This window comes from Cordyceps militaris, assembly GCF_000225605.1.
Source record: "Cordyceps militaris CM01 unplaced genomic scaffold CCM_S00002, whole genome shotgun sequence".
NCBI classification, from domain to species: domain Eukaryota; kingdom Fungi; phylum Ascomycota; class Sordariomycetes; order Hypocreales; family Cordycipitaceae; genus Cordyceps; species Cordyceps militaris.
Genome location: NW_006271970.1, coordinates 1877021 through 1894222, shown reverse-complemented (window position 1 = coordinate 1894222; position 17202 = coordinate 1877021). Strand labels below are relative to the sequence as shown.

The 17202-nt window shown below is 52.4% G+C and overlaps 7 protein-coding genes across 7 annotated transcripts; 3 read left to right on the top strand and 4 right to left on the bottom strand.

Annotated features, from left to right (window-relative positions):
* Nucleotides 1–136: 136 nt before the first annotated feature.
* CCM_02505 (uncharacterized protein) lies at nt 137–3183 on the bottom strand (the record flags this gene model as incomplete). The annotated part of the gene is made up of 2 exons (XM_006667657.1): nt 137–1703; nt 2747–3183. The coding sequence occupies 2 exons, from the start codon at nt 3181–3183 to the stop codon at nt 137–139; spliced, it is 2004 nt and encodes a 667-aa protein (XP_006667720.1).
* Nucleotides 3184–4955: 1772 nt separating this feature from the next.
* CCM_02504 (phosphatidylinositol N-acetylglucosaminyltransferase) lies at nt 4956–5642 on the top strand (the record flags this gene model as incomplete). Its single annotated transcript, XM_006667656.1, has 1 exon — nt 4956–5642. One exon carries the CDS (start codon nt 4956–4958, stop codon nt 5640–5642), a length of 687 nt encoding a protein of 228 aa, XP_006667719.1.
* A 228-nt stretch (nt 5643–5870) lies between these two features.
* CCM_02503 (pseudouridylate synthase 3) lies at nt 5871–7514 on the bottom strand (the record flags this gene model as incomplete). The annotated part of the gene is made up of 1 exon (XM_006667655.1): nt 5871–7514. The coding sequence occupies one exon, from the start codon at nt 7512–7514 to the stop codon at nt 5871–5873; it is 1644 nt and encodes a 547-aa protein (XP_006667718.1).
* Nucleotides 7515–7890: 376 nt separating this feature from the next.
* On the top strand, nt 7891–8592 carry CCM_02502 (Rho-like small GTPase, putative; the record flags this gene model as incomplete). Its single annotated transcript, XM_006667654.1, has 3 exons — nt 7891–7964; nt 8030–8243; nt 8311–8592. The coding sequence occupies 3 exons, from the start codon at nt 7891–7893 to the stop codon at nt 8590–8592; spliced, it is 570 nt and encodes a 189-aa protein (XP_006667717.1).
* A 49-nt stretch (nt 8593–8641) lies between these two features.
* CCM_02501 (RNA polymerase III, subunit C17) lies at nt 8642–9147 on the bottom strand (the record flags this gene model as incomplete). The annotated part of the gene is made up of 2 exons (XM_006667653.1): nt 8642–8962; nt 9016–9147. The coding sequence occupies 2 exons, from the start codon at nt 9145–9147 to the stop codon at nt 8642–8644; spliced, it is 453 nt and encodes a 150-aa protein (XP_006667716.1).
* A 1546-nt stretch (nt 9148–10693) lies between these two features.
* Nucleotides 10694–12062, top strand: CCM_02500 (ribose-phosphate pyrophosphokinase; the record flags this gene model as incomplete). Its single annotated transcript, XM_006667652.1, has 2 exons — nt 10694–11629; nt 11682–12062. 2 exons carry the CDS (start codon nt 10694–10696, stop codon nt 12060–12062), a joined length of 1317 nt encoding a protein of 438 aa, XP_006667715.1.
* A 669-nt stretch (nt 12063–12731) lies between these two features.
* Nucleotides 12732–16500, bottom strand: CCM_02499 (ubiquitin-conjugating enzyme E2 Q2; the record flags this gene model as incomplete). The annotated part of the gene is made up of 3 exons (XM_006667651.1): nt 12732–13961; nt 14031–16267; nt 16341–16500. The coding sequence occupies 3 exons, from the start codon at nt 16498–16500 to the stop codon at nt 12732–12734; spliced, it is 3627 nt and encodes a 1208-aa protein (XP_006667714.1).
* Between the last annotated feature and the right edge of the window lie 702 nt (nt 16501–17202).

Genomic DNA, 17202 nt, shown 5'->3' with positions numbered 1-17202 from the left:
AATAGAAATAATAGAAATAATAGAAATAATAGAAATAATAGAAATAATATAACTAATATAACTAATAGAAATAATATAACTAATATAACTAATAGAAATAACAGAATAATAGAAATAATAGACTCGATAGACTTGATTATTCTTGAGGTCCGGCTTGAGTCCCGTGTTGAGGCCACGAACGTGGGATCTGCTTCTCGATAAACTCCGCCGGCGGTGGCTGCGAAGTGAATCTCGCGTCGCCGTCGGCACTGCCGCTGCCGCTCTTAAGCTGGAGCATTAGAGCGATGAGGCGGCGCACGAACCGCGTCACGTTATCCTCCTGGTTGATGATGTACGGGCCAAACTGGTGCATCACCAAGAACCCGTCAACGCTAGGCAGTTCCTTGGGCGGTGTTGGTTCCCGCAGCGCACGGGACCGGGTCACGCGGCCTGACGAGGGCGGCAGCGGCAGCGGCTTTGAGAGAAGTTTAGTCAATTTCAAGCTCTCGGTTTCTATGCCGGCCCGTTCCAACTGGCTCACGTACGCGCCTGATCCGGCAGCCGCTCGGGCATTAGCTTCCACGTCAAAGTCAGCGCCGGCGCCGGCTTGCGTCGCGCAGGCCAAGAGTGAAGCCCGACCGGTAATGTACTCCTCATACTCTGACCCGTACTCTCCAATGATAATGTACACTTCGTGCCTGTCCTGTGATATGAGGAGGCGCCTCTTTCTGCCGCTCGCAGACGACTGCAAAAGACCATCAGTGCTGCCACAGCACTGTGCGATCCAAGATGCCATCTCCGCTGTTTCCTGGCGCTGTGTGTCTTCAATCTTGTTCGACCGGACGTATCGCTTTGTTTCGCAAATGGCGAGCGGATTTGGGCAGAAATTGTGGTTCGAGTCTCGGCAACAGAGATATCCATCAACTTGAGCCGTCATCAATTCTTGGGTGGCGCGCGAAGTGCCTACGCCAGCGGACGCTTTGAGCTTGAGAGGCAGACGCCGAGGAACCCAGTTCAAATTCCCGAGGAAGGAAATAGACTCAGAAATTGCTGCCTGCAACATGAGCAACAAGGAGACATTGGCATATATTTCATCCACCGAGGAGGGATTGCCCTGCGACTGTAACCCCATCTGGTAGGAAACTGCGACGGGTGTGCCAAATACTGGATCGGGGCGTCGCGAAGATGGAGGAGGGGTGGATATGTGGAGGTTCCGAAGCCGCTGTGTGGCAGAATCTTCTCCGGAAAAGGCGAATTTGGCCTTGTGACCTTTCTTGAGAATGTTGGACTTTGGCTTCTCCGTGTCCGAATCGGGCTTTTCTTTCGTGTGCCAGTAGGTAAGAGTCTGCCAAAGACGCACAGTAGCCCAAATGCCGCTGTCTGGATGTGGGGTTAAGCCGTCGAAATCATTTTTGGCTCCCTTCAGTTCTTTGCAGTAGTGTTGGAAGTAACTAGTCCGGTTCTCGTGGATTTGAGAAGCGCGTTTGTCATTATCCTCGGATATATACCCTTGATAGCCTGTTTTGGGGTTATCCCGCATCAAATGATCGAAATCATCCATGCCGCCATCATGTATTTCCCAAAAGGATCGAAGGTGCAGAAATTCAGCCTGGCGAATTGTAGAGCCAGACTGATAGTCGGTGTTGGCAACATGAAGTCGCTGGTGGCCGTCCTTTACGGTTTGTTCAATATCATCTTCGCTTTGGACAGCGTCGAGCCAGGCCCTGACAGTTTCGGGTATCATACTTCGTGAGGTGTTGATTGAAATGAAATCGGCTCAAGTAAGAAAAGAAGAGATGGATGTTGTGGATGGTAAGAAGAGAAGAGATTGACCAGACCTGCCACTATGTACCAGTACAGAGAAAAGGCACACCATGCCACGTCCACGAGCTTTATTAGCGCCAGGAACCCTGTAGAGAGCTGGTTCGCGACCCGATGCGCCTTGCTTTGGACAAAGGACCTACACTTTCCGTCCAGCGGCAAGGATGCGCTGGCGAAAACGCCACCATCACGAGGATAATCCACAAATTGCTGTAGGTTGGCCCCTGATTTTGTAGAAATAGCATGTTGTATGGGTAAATGATTGGATATAAACTAACGAGACTGAAAAAAGCTATTTTGAGACGTCGCTGGATTTTATCATGCAGACAGCGCCGTGCGTTGAGGTCAGCTGGAGACCACCATGATGGAGGGTGGCAGACTTGCTCTCGCATGGCTGTTTCCCTCTGCGTTGTCTAAAGCGCGTGGATATCTGGTCTCGCCGACTGGTGTGCATGCCATCCAACGAATTGTTAGCCAAGCGTCAGCCCCGGGCCGGGCGCCAGACAGGTCAAGGAGGCGGGACTGGCGCAACATGAGTTTGTTCTGCTTGCTGTCAAAGTGGGCCTGTGTGAAGCGGGCTTTTTGGTCGCGGAAGAGGGTCGTGATGAGGATGGGCTTTGTATGGTGATTGATGAAGAAGCCGTGTTTCAGCTGGTACTGGCTCATACATATTGATGCCGCCACCTCGGACCGCAGCAGCACGTCACTTGTAATATTTTCGCCTGAATCCAGCATTAAACAGGCTGCATGTGGCCGGTCCGTGTCGAGTTTGGCCAGATACCCCCAGTGGCCAGAGTATTCGTGATACGGAAACATTTTCCGTCTGTGGAATGAGCGACAAGGGAGGCGAAGTCCGGCACGCTCCAGAAGATCGCAATATCCGCTACTGGCGGGTTAGTATGGGTTTAGCAGCAGCGAAAGCAAACGACAGAAAGCAAAGGCTTACGTATAAATGTCCCAGATTTCGGGATCGACGTTGTTCAGCTGAGAGAGGCGTGCGCTCAGCCATTTCGCTCGACACTTCTGAAAATGCAAATTGCAGGTCTGGTGTAGATCCAAATGATCCATCCGCATCCAGAAATCGCACGTGGACCATGCTTCATATTCCAACCAGTCCTGCGGCCAGTCAAAGGGCATGAAGAACCTGGTATGGAACTCGTTCGGTAACAACGACGCCCAGTTATCCACGTCGAGCATTGGGCCGCGTATTATCGACAGTTTTTCGAGGTCATTGATGTCAATTTCAGGAAGATCATGCAGTGCGTCCAGTGTCTTGAGCATGTCCACCAGTTTGTCGCGCTGTATCTTCTCGAGCGTGGCGCGTCGAATCTTTTCGGTGGCCGTAGCGTCAGCAGACGAGCCGTCGAAAGTACAACAATGCATTGCTGCAGTTGGTATGGCAGTGGTATAGTATGACTCGGTAGAATGATGGCTAATGACGTTTGTCGTTGGTGTCGATAAGGTGGTGGGTGTTTAAGGGCGTGGAGAAGTGTTGTTGAAAAACACCACGCTTTTGTTGTTGATACCACTCATTAGGTAGGTACCTAGGTACAGTGGCTTGGTATCGTCAGAGCAACGCACTACAAATCAAGGCCTCAAGTGATGACAGACGGCCCGGAAGCCGGAAGAACAATCTCCCATTACCCAGTATATCTAGTATATATTCGTACCATACAACCAGATAGAACTTACACAATACAACAACTTTACCTCTTACTCTATATATACTCTATTAGTCTTAATATTAAGGTCTTAAGTATTTCCTATAAATAATAATCAATATAGTAAATATCTAATTAAATAATTATAAGGTTATATATAGTACTATAATACTAGTCTTAAATACTTATAAAATACTACTATAAGTAATATTAAGAAGCTAATAGTAAGTAATATTAAAAGCTTCCTAGAATAGAAAAGCTAACTTTTCTAATAAGTAATTTCTACTAATTTATATCTATATAATATAAAAAGTAAACTATTAAAAACTATAACCTAATAATAAAGACTTTTATCTATATATACTTAAAAGCCTTTATAGTATAGTAGTTCTATGTTAAGGAGTGTTGTATAGGTTAGTATATAGGTGCTAGTTCGAATCTAGCTAGAGGTACCTTTTCCCTTCTTTGTGTTTTTTCTCCCCTTCTTTCCCTCCTAAAAGTCAAGCGCGGTAATTTAGGCCTATAAGCAACTTATAAAGGGGGGGGTAAGGCTAAGGTAAGGCAAAAAGAGTAGGTTAAGATAACCATAAGAGGGTATAAGGCTTATTAGGGAGTATAACTAACCACTATACTACCTAGCTATTAAGGGTATTAATATTAAATATATATAAATACTATAATAAAGGTATTAATAAGGTTAAAGAAATAATAAGTATAAAAGTATTAATTTCTATATATACTAAATATAATAATATTATTAAAGAGAGAAGAGGTTTTTCCCCTAGCTAGTTAGGTTTTTTCTACTTCTAAATAAATATAGAGGTATTAAAAAGGTAAAAAATAGCTTAATTAGTATATTTAAATTTATTTTTTATATATACTTAAAATATTAAATATTATAAGTAATAGTAGAATATTAAGACTTAGCTAAGTAATTATTACTTAGAAAAAAATAACTAGATATATAATAATAATATTAAATTAAAAAATAGTGAGTTTAAAAAAATTGGTTGATTTCTCTTTCTCACACAACCAGCCCAAAATTCCCCTCCGGGTCGTGATCCAGCCCGCCACGCGACGGGGGAGAGTTCTCTGCAGAGTGAAACCTCCCTCAAGGGTCATCTCCAGTGCTGAGGGCCGCGGACAGAGTAAACTGCCTGTGTACCGGCGGTCGCAGGTTGCCCATGCGAGCGGGCGGCCACCGCAGCGTTCGGGCTGGGCGCCAACAGAAGGGGATCTGACGGTGTTTGGTGCGGTCGCAAAACGAGAAAAGTACGAGAAGTTTCCCAGTTGAGCCATTACAGCCGAAAAAAGAGCCAGCTATTTTGTGCTATATACCTATGCTGCCCCACTTGGGCTCTGCGACAACTCCCCACACCAACTGTCCTACTACCACAGCTTCAAACAACATCTTTCAAATCTGTCTTCCCCTGCAAGCCATGATGGATTGTTTACTAAATCCCGCCTTAAATATCTGACGGAGCCGCCGCCACCATGCTCACCACACCACCGCGCCTCCAAATCCGGCGCCCCTCGCCCACCACGACTGAGTTCACCGTCACCACGCAGCCCCCGTCCACGCTCGCCCTGCGCCTCCTCCGAATCCTGCTGCTGCTCCTGCGCGTCGGCCTCGCCCTCGCCACCATTCTCCTCGTCGAGGCGCGCTGGTCCGGCTCGCCGCTCGCCAGCCCCCCGCCCGCGCACCCGCTGACCCTCCCGCCCGACCTGCTCACCGCCGACACGCTGTTCTGGGCGCGCGACGTGCTGCACCGCCACGCCGCCGGCCAGGGCCTCGCGCGCGTCGCTGCCGCCGTGCCACTTCCGCTGCTGCTCCCCGCCGCCGCACTCGCGCTGCGGCTGCTTTCGCGGCGCGTCCACGCGGCCGAGAGCCTTCTCGTGATGCGCGGGCTCGGCGTGCAGACGCGGGAGAGTGCCCCGGGGTACTTTGCGCGTGCCGCCACGCGCTTCATCCCGACGGAGAAGATCCGGGATATTCTCGTCAACGAGGCGTTTCGCGGCTTCGAGGTCCGCTATTACCTCGTGGTGGTTGTCGACGGCGAGGAGGACTTGGTGGTGGTGTTTCCCGGGCTGCTGCCGCCGAGGCGCATCGTCGAGGCCGTCTGGCGCGGCGCGAGGGAGTGTCTGTATGAGAAGAGGGATGAAAAGACGCCGATTTTGTAATTGGGAGTTGGGAGGGAACTGTATACAGATTATGACGACTACGACTCTTTATAATTACGCAGCTCACGCCAGCCAGCCGTAATGCTTAATACCAACACAAGCGACAACACACTTCTTTACCCAAGCACCTTGTTCTCTATATTCTACCCACTGTCTGTGATAATTCACGCAGCTCACACAAGTAGATACAAAACGCCTTTTATATAATGCCTTCTCCATCTCTATATCCTACTCATCACCTTGCATGACGACATCTTTGCCCTCCTTCCACCTTGCGCGCATATCTGCCGCGTCCACGAACCCCTTGCGCCGCGCATATTTATCGTTCAGCTCATCCGGCGACTCGAGCACATCTCTTTTCTCAATCGGCACATACTTGCCCGCCGGCCGGCCCGTGTTGCCGCCGTCGTACAAGCGCACGCTCAGCGCCGCCTTTTTATTCGACATTGGCTTCTTCTCCATCGTCTTCTGCGCCTCTGCATCTTCGCCCGCCGCCTGCTTCGCCATGCTCTGCAGCAGCTGCCCGGACAGTAGCTCGTCCATCTTGTGGCCGCGCCAGACGCGCCACATGCCATCGAGCGTGCCAAACGGGCCAAACGAGCCAGCGCGCATCCTCGACGGCGTTTCCGCGCCGGCGCGGATCCAATGCATCGTGTCCACGTGCGTGTTTTGCGGGGTCACCGCGTCATCCGCTTGCGTCAGATCCGGGAAGAGGCAGTCCCACAGCACCAGTGGCACCTCGTCAGCCATGGTGTAGCCGGGCTTGCGCGGGTACTTGTTCACGTCGAGCAGCTCGCTCACGATGGACGGCTTCTCGAGGCGCAGTCCAACAAGGAAGAGCACGGCGACCATGTGACGGATCTGATGCCAGAGAAACGCCGACCCGCGCACGTGAAAGTAGTAGACCTTGGGGAAGGAGCTGGTGCCGACAAGGGCAGAGGGCGCGAAGCCGGCGGCGGTGACGTAGGGCAGCGCGCTGGCGGCGTCGCGCACCTCGACAATGTCCGACTCGAAAATGGTGCGGGACCAGTTGGTGATGAGCTTGGCGGGGTCGATCTTGCATAGGTTGCGAAAGTCTTGGTCACCCTCGAAGCGCTTAGCCGCGTCACGCATCGCGTCAATGTCCAGCCACCCCGGGTGGGTGGTGCCGGTGCCAGTTCCGTAAGAGGGTTCGGGGGAAAAGACAGGCTGGGTAAAGAAGTAGCGGTACTGGCGCTCGCGACAGGAGAAGCGCGCGGAAAAGTTGGGGGGTGGCGAGGGACACCAGGCTAGGATTCTAATGTCGGGCGGCAGCAGTCGGTTGAGGACCATGGGATAGGGTATCTCGTCTGCAATGGGGTCAAACGGCTTCTCCTCTTCTTCTGGTTCTTGCTGCTCCGTGTCCTGTCCTGCTGCGCCCTCTACCGTCGGCTTGGGCTCCTTGGGCAGCGGCCTGTTACTCCGCACGCGAATGCTAATGACCTGCCCAAAGGCGCTGACTCCCTTGTCTGTACGCCCACACTTTGAGTACTCGCAAATGTTAAAATCAACAATCTTTTCGTTTTCTGGAAAGATGAGGCACGCTTTTGTCAGGGCAATCCACAACTCCTCCTCGATGCTGGGCTGGTGGCCCTCGGCCTGGAACTCGAAGCCGCCGTAATTCTTGCCGAGATAGGCCAGCTTCAGGGCGATGAAGCGGGTAGAATACTTTGAGGGGTCCATCTTGCGCCTGACCTTCGGCCTTGTCGTGCCAGGGGTTGATGCCCCCGCTGGATCGCCATGCGTTGGCTCGGGCTCTGGTGCCGCCGGTCTCCTTTGCAGCTCAGCCTCTAGCTGCCGGACTCTCTCGACAAGACCGAGTTTGGTCCAACTGTTGTAGTTGGCGGGATCCATCTTCTTTCGCGACTTCGCTCTGGCGCTGAGATATGCGGTTGGTGGGGTGGTTGAAAAGCTTGCGACGGGCCACTGCGTGCCCGTGACTCGAGCGATGGCTTCAGCGCAGCAACACGGCCTCTTTGCCCAAAAAAACAGCCTCATAAAATCATGGAAATAATATTCAAGAACCGTCGGTTCTTTTTTAGCAGGCCCCAGAGTCTAAAACTGGGGCTCGCTGTCGTGTGAGTGTTGACTTGGGTGTCGAAGTTGGAAGTTGATGTTGAGTGGTCCAAGTTTTTTAAGTTAGCGTGTTATCAGCGGCTGGCAGCTGGCCCTTATCTCTCGGCAGGCCGTTTGGACGGCAGGAGGTCAGACCCTGCACAATGCTCCAAATATGGCCTTCGAAGGAGACACAGTCAAGATCCTGCTAGTGGGTGACGAACAATGCGGCAAGACGACATTTTTATCGTATGTATTTCTTATATCTAGGAGCTACACTGTGGGTGAGTGCATGTGACTGACAGCCGAGATAGGCGGCTCAGCGCGGGGGAGAATGTGAATCCAATCCCGCTACTGCGCGACATTGACCAGCCCTTCATTTTCAACGTCAACTTGTCTGCGCGAAAATACCAACTAGAGTTCCAGGACACGTCGAGCCCGGAAAACTGGCGGCTGCTGGATCCGGACGTCGTGGTTATATGTTATGACATTAGCCAGCGGTTGAGTCTGCTCAACATGAAGCGCTACGTGAGGAGTCCGAACTTTTGGCAGCAATTGCAGGTTGCAGAGCAGGATACGCTAATGGCCGATATAGTGGATTGACGAAGTTAAGGGGGCTTTCCCTCGCATCGACGGCGTGCCGATTGTCGTTCTGGGCTTGAAGCGTGATCTGCGGTCTGAGACGGACCCCAACGGCGTCATCTACCCGCAAGAAGCCTATCAGATGGCGCAGAGCCTGCGAGCTGATCGCTATGTAGAGTGCTCGGCTTCGACGGGTGAACTGATCAAGCTCGCATTTGAAGATATATGTGCAACGGCGGTCAAGACGACAACAGCCGAAGGAGGCCAGACCGAGGGTGGCTGTGTCATATTGTGACATGCAGCAGGGCAGGTGCCGACTTGGTCTGCTTTCTAGATGCAAGGATTCAAGAGGTTGTTTCTGCGGTGTCTTGCATGGACGTGTCGGCGTCAGGCGCCTCCTCTGGCTCGTCGAACTGGCCGAGGACCTCGGAGGTAATAGTGACGAGGTCCTCCTGCTCTGTCTCGGTGTATCGGTCGCCCATGTCTTCAAGAACAGTGTTGAGAGCGGCGACGGACGCAGGCCGCAGGTTAAGAATCATGACGACCTCGCCCTTGGACAGCTCAAAGGGCTGCAGGCGTTGGATGAGCGTCTTGATGCACGACGGCGTGTAGGTGAGAGGCGTCTGGCTGAGGGGACTAGGCGCGGTACGGAGGTACTGGAGCAGCTGGGCCAAGTTAGAGGGGGGGTGGATATCTTGTTCATGCAGAATCAACTTACTTCACGAGCAACCGTTTCCATGTTGGGAGGACCACGACGCTTGGTCTTCTTGTAGAGGTCCTTTTGGTGCGCCACGTGCTGGTAGACCTCAAAGTTGGAGAGGACGGCGGCCTGAGCCTCGATAATCTTCATCGTGGCGATGCTATAAGTGGTTGATGCGGTGTGAGAGTTGTAACTATTTTAATGTGGCAGACAAACTCGATTGTCAACAATGCAGACAAACTCGATTGTCAAGAATGCGTTGTCGATTGGCATCAAGTTCTGGGTTGAAGCTTGCCCAACTTTTTTTCTTTTTTTACGGCAGAAAACGAGTTCTAGCTGTCCGGCCAGCCCAATCACCGCCTGCGTACGTAATACAGTGAGTGCTGGACTGACTACAGGGGGCTAGCGCTCTGGAGACAGGGCCTACAGGAAGGCTGTTGGCGTCCTCTAGCGCTGGATGGCACCCGGAGACGCTAACCGCCATCGCACTATGAAAGAAATTGTCAACAAGGATACCTACTTTACCTACCTACCTGGTATGAATGGGATTGACATCAAAGTACCATTGCTCTAGTTTCTAGGCTTTTATGGTCTATCTGCACTGCACACTTGGTACTTACCTAGTCACATGGGCCACCCAGCTGCTGCAAGATGACCACGCAATCTGCACGCAATCTGCACGCCAAGAATCTGTGTCTTTGTCACTGCTACTGAGTGACTTGTCTTGATAGGTAGGTACCTAGGTAGTTATTATGTGCTCTGCTTTTATCCAACGAGTAAGTCACATATCTTTGTATAATCTACTTACTTTGAATCAGCGTTTCCGAAATGTTCCATGCACTCACTATTTCTGTAACCCGCCTATAGCCGTTGCGTCGAGAGCGCAAACAAATACATGACGAAATATATCGATTGACGTGCAGTCTGCTATCAATATATTATTCCATTCAAGACCTTTTGCCACCGTCAAAAAGCCCTCCTTTGCTCATCGAGCAGTTGGCAAGGAACCTCTGTAGCATCCATGCAGCTGCCAACAGCCAATGACGTTGAATTCAAAGCACGTATAATGCAGTCACCAGTTTTACCCCACCAAAGGAACCACGCAGCCGCCTTTTTTTTCCTTTCTCTTTCCCTCTTTTTAACTAGCTTTTTATTCCTTTTTTTTGGTCCTCTAACTTGCAGTGGAGAGGCGGGGGACGGAAGGTGCACCGCACACACGCCAAAAACCTTGACTCAGGCCTCTTGTCCCGCCTTTCGGCCCTCCAAACTTTTTTTCATCTTTTCCATCCATCACGATGCTGCTGTAACAATCACCCTCCATCTTTTCTACGCCTCCTGCCATCCCGCTGTGCCTGCTGGTCTTGACCACGCTTGCCAGTTGTCGAGATCTCCTTCACCCTTCTTCCGTTTTCTTTCCCTGCTGTCATTGCCGCTCGCGCGTCTGGTCCATTCTGGTCCGCAATCGGTGCGACGGAGTCCAAGAAAAAAAAAAGGCTGTCCCTCGGCATACCCCAATTACTCGCCGCTGGACTTCGTGATCGACTCCCCGCACTGTTCTTCTCTATTTTCCCTCATTCGAAAAGGAAAGAACAAGATTGAAAGGCTTTGGCTTTTCTACCTCAATTCCTCCCAGTGCCCCCATCCATCATCTAGCAAACGAAGACGACCTGCAGGCTGATTGCGCCCTCGTACAGCCATGGTCCGCAACATTGTCCTCCTCGGAGGCAATTCCCACCCCGAGCTTACTGACAGCATTGCCAATATTCTCTGCATCCCTCCCGGCGACCGCATCCTCGGCAAGTTCTCCGGCGGTGAGAGCCGCTGCGAGATTAAGGACTCGGTCCGTGGCAAGGATGTGTACATTGTCCAGTCCGGCTCCGGCCACGTCAATGACCACCTCATTGACCTCTGCATCATGATCTCAGCCTGCAAGACGGGCTCTGCCAAACGCGTCACCGCCGTCGTCCCTCTGTTTCCCTACTCTCGCCAACCTGATTGGCCCTACAACAAGGCCGGTGCCCCCCTCTCCCGCTCCCTCGAGAACGGTGCGAAGCAAGACTACACTTTTGAAAGCGTGCCCGCAACGCCGCGACCCGGCGGGCCCAAAAGCAGCGGCCTCAATAATGGCGTCAACAGTCTCGCCGAGAAGCTTGCCAAGAACAGCATCTCGCAGGACAAGTCTGACAATGCCGACCACTTCACACCCGCCAAGCGCGCCGACAGCGCCGCCAGCCTGACGTCACACGCCCGCGGACATACCGCCGAGGGCTCCGTCTCCTCCCAGCGCAGCTTCACCACCCACGACTACAATACACCCACCAACGTCCCTGCCTTCCATGTCAAGCCAGGCTATAAGCAGTGGGTGGCTCAGGCCGGCACACTCGTCGCCGACCTTCTCACCTGCGCCGGCGCCGATCACATCATCACCATGGATCTCCACGATCCCCAATACCAGGGGTTCTTTGACATTCCCGTCGACAATCTCTACGGGAAGCCCCTGCTGCAAAATTACATCCGCCAGCACATCCCCGGCTATAAGGAAGCCGTAGTTGTCTCGCCGGATGCCGGCGGTGCCAAGCGTGCCACCGCCATTGCCGACAGTCTCGATATGGACTTCGCCCTCATCCACAAGGTAACATGAACCGCTGCTGTTTGCCGCGATCCACACTCACATCCTGCCGTAGGAACGCCGTCCGATCAAGTTCACCGAGCAGCGCAACGCCAGCATGATGCTCGTTGGCGACGTGGCAAACCGCATCTGCATTCTCGTCGACGACTTGGGTGACACGGCCAACACCATCACCCGCGCCGCCAAGCTGCTCAAGCGCGAAGGCGCCATCAAGGTCTACGCCCTACTGACCCATGGTGTCTTTAGCGGTGATGCCATTGCCCGCATCAACGCCTCGGCCATTGACAAGGTCCTTGTCACCAATTCGGTGCCCCAGACTGAGCACTGCCGTCTCTGCCCCAAGCTCGAGGTCATTGACATTAGCGCCGTGTTTGCCGAGGCCATCCGCCGTGTCCACCACGGCGAGTCCATTAGTGTCTTGTTCCAGCACGACTAGGCGCCGCACGCAGAGTCGAATTCGATACCATTTAGAGTCCAACGCATTGTTCTTTGATTTTCTACTATTTTATGCACCTTTGGCATCCTTTTCTTTTATCCAAGGCCGTTTTTTCCGCAAGGTTTGTTTGAAGAATCTGACAGTTTCCATGACGAAACACCAAAAAAAACTACAGGGCGACGTACGCTGAGCAAACAGGGGGATGCGTAATGATAAAAGCAGCCCAGGGGACAGGGAAAGAAAAACTTGGTTGTTTTTCTCCTCGCGGCAGTAAATGTGGCTGCACACAATCTTTTTTACTATTTTGTCTTTTTTGACGGCAGATTTTACAAAGAGATTTTCTTCCCAACTGTCCCCCCAATAGGGACGTGACACTAGAATTGTAAAACCATACACAAAAAGGACAAGCACCGCAATGGGACACGATATAGAAGTCAGAGATGTTCTCCTTCATTACGTGTGTCTGTCCTGTGCTGCGTCCAGCTGACTATTTAGACGGCCAGACTGATACAGTGCATCGTTTACCTATCATGACGAAGACAAATAGACACATAACGAGAAATAAATGATAATAGTAAGAAAATCGATTATACAAGAAGTATAACCACTGGGGAAATCGTGAGCAAATGAGCAGTCAATTCACACCATCTTCGGTCATGCAGCCCATCTTCACCAACTCGGCGCCGCAATAAGCGCAAAATCAGGAGGCACTCCCCATTGATGCGTCTGCGCGAGCCGCTTAAACGCCTCCACCGCCTCGGCGACGCCGTAATCCTGCCCCAGCGCGGCCTCGTCGATGCGCGCGGGCCGCTCCGGCTCGCCGAGGGCGGCGTGGACCTGGAGCAGGACATTATCAATGTGCACCACCGGGTTCCAGCCCGAGGTGGTCAGGAGCTCGAGGCAGACGGCGCCGCCCGCGGTGACGTGGCCGCCGCCGCCGCGCGCAAAGGGGACCATCTGCGGTCGGATGACGCGCACAAAGGGCGGCGTCATGGGGTAGTTGGGGCCGAAGCGGCACTCGAGGACGACGCTCGGGCAGCCCAGCCGCTGCATGTCGCCGGCGAGGGGGAGCGTCGGATCAAAGTGGAAGAGCTCGACGATCCACTGAAACATGTTGTCCGACTTGTCTGTGTGCACGTAGTAGCCGGCGGAGAGGTCGCCCAGCGTCGTCTGCCGGTGGTGCAGGTCCCTGAGGTCCATTGTGAGCCGCCGGACTGCTTGCTTCGAGGTGGATGCCCAGATTGGGGCGCCGAGAAGGCGGAGCGATTTCATATTGAGGTTTTCAGGGTCAAACGTCAGTGGATTGCGCGTCTGGTCTGGCTTTGCTAGGTTTCTAGTGGGAAGTAACTCAAGACTGAGTTTGTGGCGCTTGCTAAAGGACTGGGGGCATCGGGAAGAATCAGAGCCTTCGGACCCCCGTCGTTTCGCCGTAGAGGAATGGAGACCATCTTCAACGCCTTCAGCACCCAGATACAGTTGCACGTCATCGACATCATAGTGAAAATTGGACGGCGCGATGCTCTCCGTGGAAGAAGCCGCCTTTGCCGCCTTTGCTGCAGCTGTTGGTGTTTGGGGCGGCTCTCTCGCCTGCAAAGCGCGTCGATCAAATGGAATAGCCACAATAGGTATTTCGATAACCTGTGAGCAACTTCTTATGGATGCATTGGCATCTTGCAACACGTATGCAGGTGTCTCGTGGCTCTTCTGTTCGTAACATGCAAATGTCATGGCTCTTGAGGACGGCCTTGTCGACACGAGTAGATAACGGCATTGGATCCAGTCCAGATTACTGACGACGTAATGCGGCGACCGGCTAACAAACTCAGAAGGACAATTGATCAACTCGCATACAGCAATGGCAGAGCTTATTTGAAGCTCCGACTTGGCCCAGCAATCTCGCTGTGAACCGATCAGCACCGATGCCCGTGTTGACGCTTAACATGTTAGAAGTAATGTAGAAAGACTTACCGCATAACACAGTTGACTTGTAGTCCACATGCGAGCACAGTAGGACATGCTAGTGCCCATTTCACTGCTAAAATACACGCCATCACCGCTTGCCCGACCATTTTCCGTGACGGAAAAGTCAAGCCCTGTTCGGATGATGCTGTGCCAGTTCTTCAACCGGCTTCCATGCCAGGCAAATATCGTGGGAGTCTTCGTCACTTGCAGCAGTTGGGTCGCTTTCTGCTCAAACCTTTGCTCCCTCTCCGGCGCGCCTTGGACAAATCGAAACTGCATCCACGTCTCGTTAGCCGTCTCTGCGCTTTCAGTCTTCCCTGGGAGGCTGGTTTTGTTCCGGGAGGTCACGGGAGGTAAACCACGGGATATTTCCGGGTCTGTCACAACATAGTCGTCTTGCACAAGTAATGACCGATTGGAAGCCACAGTCCAGTTCAAAACTGCCAACTCGGATGCATTGAGCCGGCTCCAACTCGCCAACCGCCTACCAGGTTGGGCCACCAAATAGTCTCGCATGTCAAGGACTGAGGGTATCCCGTCCAGAATGTTGAGCAGTGCAAGACTTCGCTCCTTGTCACCGAACTTGTCAATATTTTGCCAATACCCAAACAAATGCACTCCGTGCCAGTTGCCTCCCTTAAGCAAGGCGATAGGAAGGTCATAATGTGGCGGGCTCGTGGTGCATCCTGCTGCTGAACGGTCGACATGGTAGCACTCGAATGTCCACTCTCCACCGACGAATGCTGTAAGTTGACACCACGATTTTACAACCACGCCTGGGAATAACGCAGATGGCGCTTCAGCCTCTCGATAAATAATCACAAGGCGGTCACCAGGGCGTAAGATCTCGTTGATAGGTTTTTCGGTATGTCCATCCAGCAGTCTAGAAAAGTCAAGGTCCCGAATTATCCTTGCCTTCATGTCTGCGACTGCGGTGACGTAGCCTCGCTGAGCCTCCTGGCTGTTAACATACGCAGCTTTAATACTGAGTCCATCAGGGAGCTCGCGACAAGAATTTTGTGACAGCGCGGTGTAAAAAAAGCAGATTAGCATGTCCACGACGTATGGAGAAGTGATAATCTCGTGCTCAATGCTTGATCCCAGGCCGAGTGACAAGTACTGAAACAAGCAAAGCGATTTGGAGCAAACATATGGTTTTACAGCTGAGGATCCTTGATCCAGGCATGAGTTGCATACCATGCAGTAGCGCGTGCAATTTGCGAGTCGATGAAGGGCGAACTGCATGGCAACAAGCGGTAGGCTAAAAGATTCTGCACTGTCCAATGCGCCGTCCTGGGAGATTAAGCCTTCGAGGCTCTGCCAGGGTACGTGATCGACCTGTGACTTCAGAAACTCGACATCAATACCTTGGTCGACGCTGTTTTGCGCGGTGGACAGCAGTTGAATGGTTGACATAATATGCTGGACATGGGGCCAAAAAGTCCTGTGCATCCTCCTGGCCCGAAGCAAGCCGATGAAATCAGAGTTGAGTAGCTTCTCCAGTGAGCTGGACATTCTTATGAGCTCGAATGGAAGCTTGGCATTCTCAACGACGATGTTCCCGATGTCGTTGTCTTTTGAGGAGTATTTTGTATCGCGGTAGGCAGACTGGATAGAGGCCGCGGAGGGTTTCTCGCCCTGGCATCTCCCGAAACGAAACTGCAGAACGTTTTGACGGCTTGAATACCGGAGCAAGTCGTCAAGATTCGGGTATTCTGAGGTAATTTTTATAAGCAATACTAGGTTGTCGGTTTGTTTGAGACCCCAGGATTCCAGAATGCTGGGAGCGACGCCAAGGCACGTTGCTGGGGCAGAGAGAGAGATGACTTCGGGAGAGTTGTCTTCAAGACGTGGGTATATGCCGACAATTATTCCTGCGCTTTGAGCTTTTCGCAAAGAGGTCCTCAGGTTAGCCAGTGCCTGCGGACTTAGCGGCCGGACAACGTCCATTAGGTCGGACATTCGTTCATGGTCGCCATTGTCGCTAGAGGTTTCCATTGGATCAAACTCCTCATGGTCGCTACCAATCTCCCATGTTTGGTCCTCTGAGTTTTCTGACGGACTATCTTCGCCCTTCTCAATGCTGGAAGTGATTGTTTCTGAAATGACCCGCACAGCCTCTTCAATGCTGGACCACTTGTTCTTTTGGGAGAGATTATCGAGGCGCAAAGCGAGGTCATCAGCGCCATTGTCGAATTCCGAGAAAACAATAAAGCCCGAGTTTTTGGGATAAGACATGCAATCTACACGTCGCCACGGTATTATTGTTAGTGGGTGCGGCGGCGCAGGAGGGCGGTGTTGGTTGGCTGGACTGACCATGGGCAATCATATGAACAACAACAGGCTCAGGGAGACTGTCGTGGCGATATGTAAACTTGAGGTTGCCCGATTCCTCACCGTGGACCAAGTCAGAGACTCCATGTATCTGTTTGTCTTGGGCCTCGGACAGGTCCGCGTTGAAGCGCAGCGGCGGCATGTTGGGCGCTTACTATGCGTGACGGGGCGTGTGTAAGCGAGCGACAGTACCGAGCATGAATAAGGCTGGCTATCAAAGATGATGGAGAGGGAGGCAGAGGGAGGGCAGCACGGTCATGATCGTTTCATAATACGCAAGGCCCGGGTTCACGAAAGCTGCGGGGAGAGATGGAGGAAATGCTAGGGTGGTCGGCGGCTGCCTGGCCTTGGGGGCTGTGGCCTGCCTAACATTAGCGAGTGACTGTAGGACGGGCGGCAGTGGGTGCTGCAAACAGGCTGCCTACTAGAGTAGGTACTTGGGTGGGGTGGGATTGGACACCGTGAATAGGACGGGTCACGGGGAAGCGAGTTGATACCTAAGGACGAGCGGCTAAATCCTTCGACACTCGATAATACCATTACGGTCATCAGGCAGGTGTGTGGTAATAGCGCCCAGGCGCCCAGAACCTGGCGCCCTCATGCCGCCTGGCCGTGACAAGTTGATTTTTGCACGGCAGCGCGGCCGCCATCTTCCCAATTCAGCACGACCTCGTTAGTACCTAGGTAGGTGTAGTTATGATATTCAGGGCAAGATAGGTAAATGTGTACTAATAGTAAGGCAATAAACGCGGCGCACAAGGTGCATTAAATGTGCTAGCGCCTCGAGACCAAAGGATTTACTGAACCTACCTACAGGTATGTACCTAGGTACCTGGGTACTGCG